A 4522-nucleotide genomic window follows, 5' to 3' on the forward strand; every position below is an offset into this window, starting at 1 on the left:
TAGGGAAAGGAAAACCTTACAACCTTGTGAGATACAAGAGTTTCCTTCTGGGAAGGCTCAGTTAGGTACCATTCTGGAGAAGCCTTTCCTTTTACAAAACATACAATCATTTTTCATGATTTCAATGACAGCTCTCATTTGTTGAAGGTAAAACTTCCTGCAGTCTAGTAGTGGTTAAGCATGTTGCATCTGAGGCCACCTCAAACAGTGAACAAGTGTGCTGTTTTTAATTACACGTAAAATAAGGAAGAATGTTAAATATCATCTCCTGATATCATACACTGCATTACGACCTAATATTTTTAGTCTTAACAACAGCGTTAAAAACTGCGGCATCTATTTGCCCCAGTGTCAGCTTAGACATGCAAAAAAAGGTTGCATGTTGGTTTACTTTTGATTTATCTAGGAGGACAGAGAGAATATATTCTCCTTTTGGTCTTTCCCTTTCACAGTTCAGAAGTGAATTCATAGTACAAGCAGCAGGAAAATTGACTGTTCTTTTTCATTCTGTTAGATGAAACAGGGAGGAGGGCTGGGGGAAAAAATCGGATTTTAATGCAACGAAGAATTCTGACACAGGGCACTGATTTTTGGTTTTGTTTCCTGTGGGCAGTGTCCACCAAATAACACCAAACCACAACTTTCAAGAATTGCAGAGGCACCTAAGCCAACCAGGTTTATGAATTTTTGTTCCTACTATTGAATTTAGCAGTTTGGCATTTAACTTACTGAGCAAGACCTCTGTCATTTAAAAATCTGGCCCACTGTAATATGGGAGGAATCCATCAATTTGCCAACCATAGTAGTCACTACTTCCTTCCTTGATGTATTGCAAATCACGTGATTCCATACGTGGTCCCTCTAACTATCAAGTCAAGAACTTGGATACTTCTGGATCTTGAAGCCCAGGATAATTGCTGACACTTACTCGACCACATTTCATTTTGAGTTAAATACTTTGTGGTCTGTCACACCTTTTGTCGTGGGACAGGTGCAGGTACTATGTAAGACTTTAATATAGGAAATCCTGACATAGGCTGTTCCTGTCCTAAACTTCAGGATAAAGTTGCATTCTTTGGCCAGTGTTTCCAAGTTAGGCTAGTTGCCAGAACTCTTGTAACTAGGTATTATTTTAAGAATTAATAAGCTTACTTTGTATCCCTTCAGGCCAAGTGCAAGAAGAATGAGGATACAGAGAAACCATTAGCCTTTTGGAGATTTAAGTATTGACACAGAACAGGAGGATGTCAGTGGCAGGAGGAATTAGCTGGGTAGACATAATGGGAGCAGCAGTAATGTCCATTTTAGTCGTAAATCAGTTTAAACATCTAGGTCAGTTTAAGCATAACGTGAAACTGCACTCCTAGTCAGCAAAGTGATTTGCCATTTGCTTCTCTCTTCTGCAAATACTGTGACAATTTTATGATCCATCTGTAGGATGCAATCCTCACTTACAATTTCCTCTCCAACAGAACTTTTTAAACTCCAGTAGCTGCCCTGAAATTCAAGGTTTCTTGCACGTGAAAGAGCTGGGTAGGAAATCATGGAAGAAATTGTACGTGTGTTTGAGGAGATCAGGACTTTATTGTTCTACAAAAGGAACTTCAAAGGTAAGATTAAAAAAGAAGCTGCACAGTACTAGCATGTGAAAACATTTTCTGCTTTTACAGTGGGTATTTTTTGGCTGGTTTTTAAAAATCTCAACATGGTGTTCCCTTTTTTTGTTGCATAGAAAAGGATAAGCAAGCCATGATCAAATGACAATCAAGCCCTGGGCTCTCAATGCATGAAAATAGCTGTATAGCACTGTTATAGAATAAAACCAAGCTAGCCAGACAACATCATTGTGGTTACTGAAATCCTGCTAACAAGGTTAGCAACAGAAATCATGCTTTCCAAGCACATGGCTCATTAATTTAGTTCAAATGATACCTTAAACAATATTTTATGTTATCTAACCTACAGATTTCTCTGGAGCAATGTAATAGGCTATGCTATTTTTAATGTGATGTGTTTGAGTAAGTATTTGGTCAGCTTCTTGTATAAAGCACCTTCTGCTTGTAGGCTGCTGTGTCCATTTCAGGCTGCCTGAGAGGAGCAGTGTTCATACACTGCCCTCTGTTGGAGGCTGGTCTTGAGAGACTGCAAACTTTGTGGCAACATCTTCCAAAATCTTACACTTACCTATGATAAAACGTGTTATTTCCTCAGGAGCCAAGACATTTGCAACTGTTGGCTGACCTAGAAGATAGCAATATCTTCTCATTGATAGCAGGCAAGAAGTTATACAATGCACCTGCAGAGTATGGATTTTGTATAAAGGTAATTCTTTTCATTAAGTTCTTCCAAAGTTCAAGATGGTGTTCGTAGCTCAGAGTCCCCCCACCCCCAGCTAAATGGGATTTGTATGTAAAACTCGGCAAGCGTTTCTGCATGAGGACGTGTCTTTAACGTCTTTCATTTGGCAGGCATGTCCTGTGAATCTTGCCATCGTTTTATGTGACATTTTTAACACTTTATCTGGTGCTCCTTTGGCTTGGGAAATTTCTGTGCAAGATCAGCTCACTGCTGAAGCATGGTGTGCCTGTGAGATGGCCTTGGTTCACCTCACAGAGGAGAATTTTCTTCCAAGTAAATAGGAAATCTTCTCTGGACAGCAAGCACCAAAACTATATAGCAACAAAGGTTCAAACTCCAATCAGGAGTAATTGTACTGTTACTGTGGGCCAGAGGTTTGCATTTATTTGAAGAAGATTGTCTTGGAAAATGGAAATAAGAATAGGCAGTTGCTGTTGAGGATTTTAAAAACTGGTGTGTTGGTGGATAGGTTTGGAAGGTATTTCAAAGCTCTGTGTAATTTTCTGACAAAAAGACTGGGAACTGGTTTTACTGACAGCAGTGAAGTAGTCTCCTTCCTAACAGCTGTTCCAGAGGTGGACAACTTGAGTTTACCTCATAGAGACTGGCTGCAGGACAGATCCTGAACTGATGGAAGCACACTTTCAGTAACCTTCAGTTAAAGAGACTTTGGTTCTTCATCTTGAAATGGGGGGTCATAAATCTTCTTACAGTTCTAAAAAAGAAAAAAGGAAAATGCCTTCGTTCCGGTTGTGGTATGGCCTGAGTACCTTGTTCCTGTAAACTGCCTGAACTGCTCAGCCTCTCCTGTGCTTTAATTCAGGGTGGCATAAGTTTTTCCTGGACAGTTCTTCTACTAATACTGTACCTGCCTTTACTCTGTAGTAAACTGACAATGTTGTTGGTTTTCTGCTGAATGTAGCTGACTTCCCTTTGATACTTTATAGCCCAACAGAGTGAGAAATGAAACTAAGGAACTGAGGTTGTTGTGTGCTGAAGATGAGCAAAGCAGGACGTGCTGGATGACTGCCTTTCGACTCCTCAAGGTACCTAATCTCTTCTGTGTGAATAGAGCTACACCTATAGTTAAGTTTCATTCGTTACTGTGTTCATGAGAAAATATCTGTAAGTTCTTAAACATCATCTGCCTCTGTAACAACAAAGTTAAGAACAAAATGCCAGGTAGACCTGTCCTTTCTCAGCTTTCAAGCACAGGACTGAGCTCAGTTTCTTTCACATATGAATCAAGTATAATGGTAGTTTTGGAGCCAAATTTATAGTATGTGAATATTAAAAAAAAAAATCCTTAACAAGGTATTGACAAGTTCTTGTAAAGGTAAAGAAGATGTTTTGATAATAAGTGGTTGTCTTAAATGGAACAGGTGCTATTTAGAGCCTTTGCAATTTTTTTCGGTTTTCTGAAGGTTCTGATAAATCACTGGGTGAAAGTTACTCATATCTGAGAGCAAACTGATATTTCTTGATAATTTGATAGTAGGCTTCACAGGTTTTTTTGAAACAAAGTCAGCATGGAAGGAACTAGGGAGGAAGTTAACTACATTGCTCTCTTTGAGGCAGAGAAATTCCTGGTCTTCATAGGGAAATGTGCAGAAGTTGGTTTGGGTTTAAATCTTTCCCTGAAGACGTCTTGAAAACAACTGTGATGTTCTCCGTACCTTACTATGTCCTCCCCCATATTAAAGAGAATATACATACATATGAAACAACATAATAAATATGTACAGATAATATATTACCTCTCTTCCACGCAGTTATCCTACTCTCTACTATTCTGTGTCAGAATGTAATGAACATTCCAAACGTGCTGAAAAAATAGAAGCATGCACGAAGTGGTACTGCAGTATTTGATACTACATACACGTCCACCAAAACACGATGCAGAACCTTGAGCTCAGCCAACTTTGTCTCTCTCTGTAGCAAACAGATAATTTCATATTTGGAAATGATGGCATGGCTGCCGCATGCCAGACTGTGCTCACAATGGGATGCGTAACCCAGGGGTGCTCTTTGTCCTGAATGAACAGAGTTGCCATTCCAGCCTAACTAGCAGCACACATCAGCAAAGCCTTCATACCCCTCTTTGCCAAAATGTCCTTTTCCCCACCAGTGTTTCATACCCACATGCTGAAGACAATGCATTCCT

General features: G+C 39.6%; 1 protein-coding gene across 1 annotated transcript in view; it reads left to right on the plus strand.

The window, feature by feature from the left end:
• The window catches only part of GRB10 (growth factor receptor-bound protein 10), a 28345-nt gene that overhangs the window by 11475 nt on the left and 12348 nt on the right, over positions 1-4522 (plus strand). Inside the window, exons 5-7 of the mRNA XM_010143829.1 lie at positions 1473-1610; positions 2212-2322; positions 3306-3404. Coding sequence (XP_010142131.1) covers positions 1473-1610; positions 2212-2322; positions 3306-3404 — 348 coding nt within the window. The remainder of the gene's footprint in view (positions 1-1472; positions 1611-2211; positions 2323-3305; positions 3405-4522) is intronic.

This window comes from Buceros rhinoceros, unplaced genomic scaffold, assembly GCF_000710305.1.
Source record: "Buceros rhinoceros silvestris isolate BGI_N320 unplaced genomic scaffold, ASM71030v1 scaffold24289, whole genome shotgun sequence".
In the NCBI taxonomy this organism is placed as follows: domain Eukaryota; kingdom Metazoa; phylum Chordata; class Aves; order Bucerotiformes; family Bucerotidae; genus Buceros; species Buceros rhinoceros.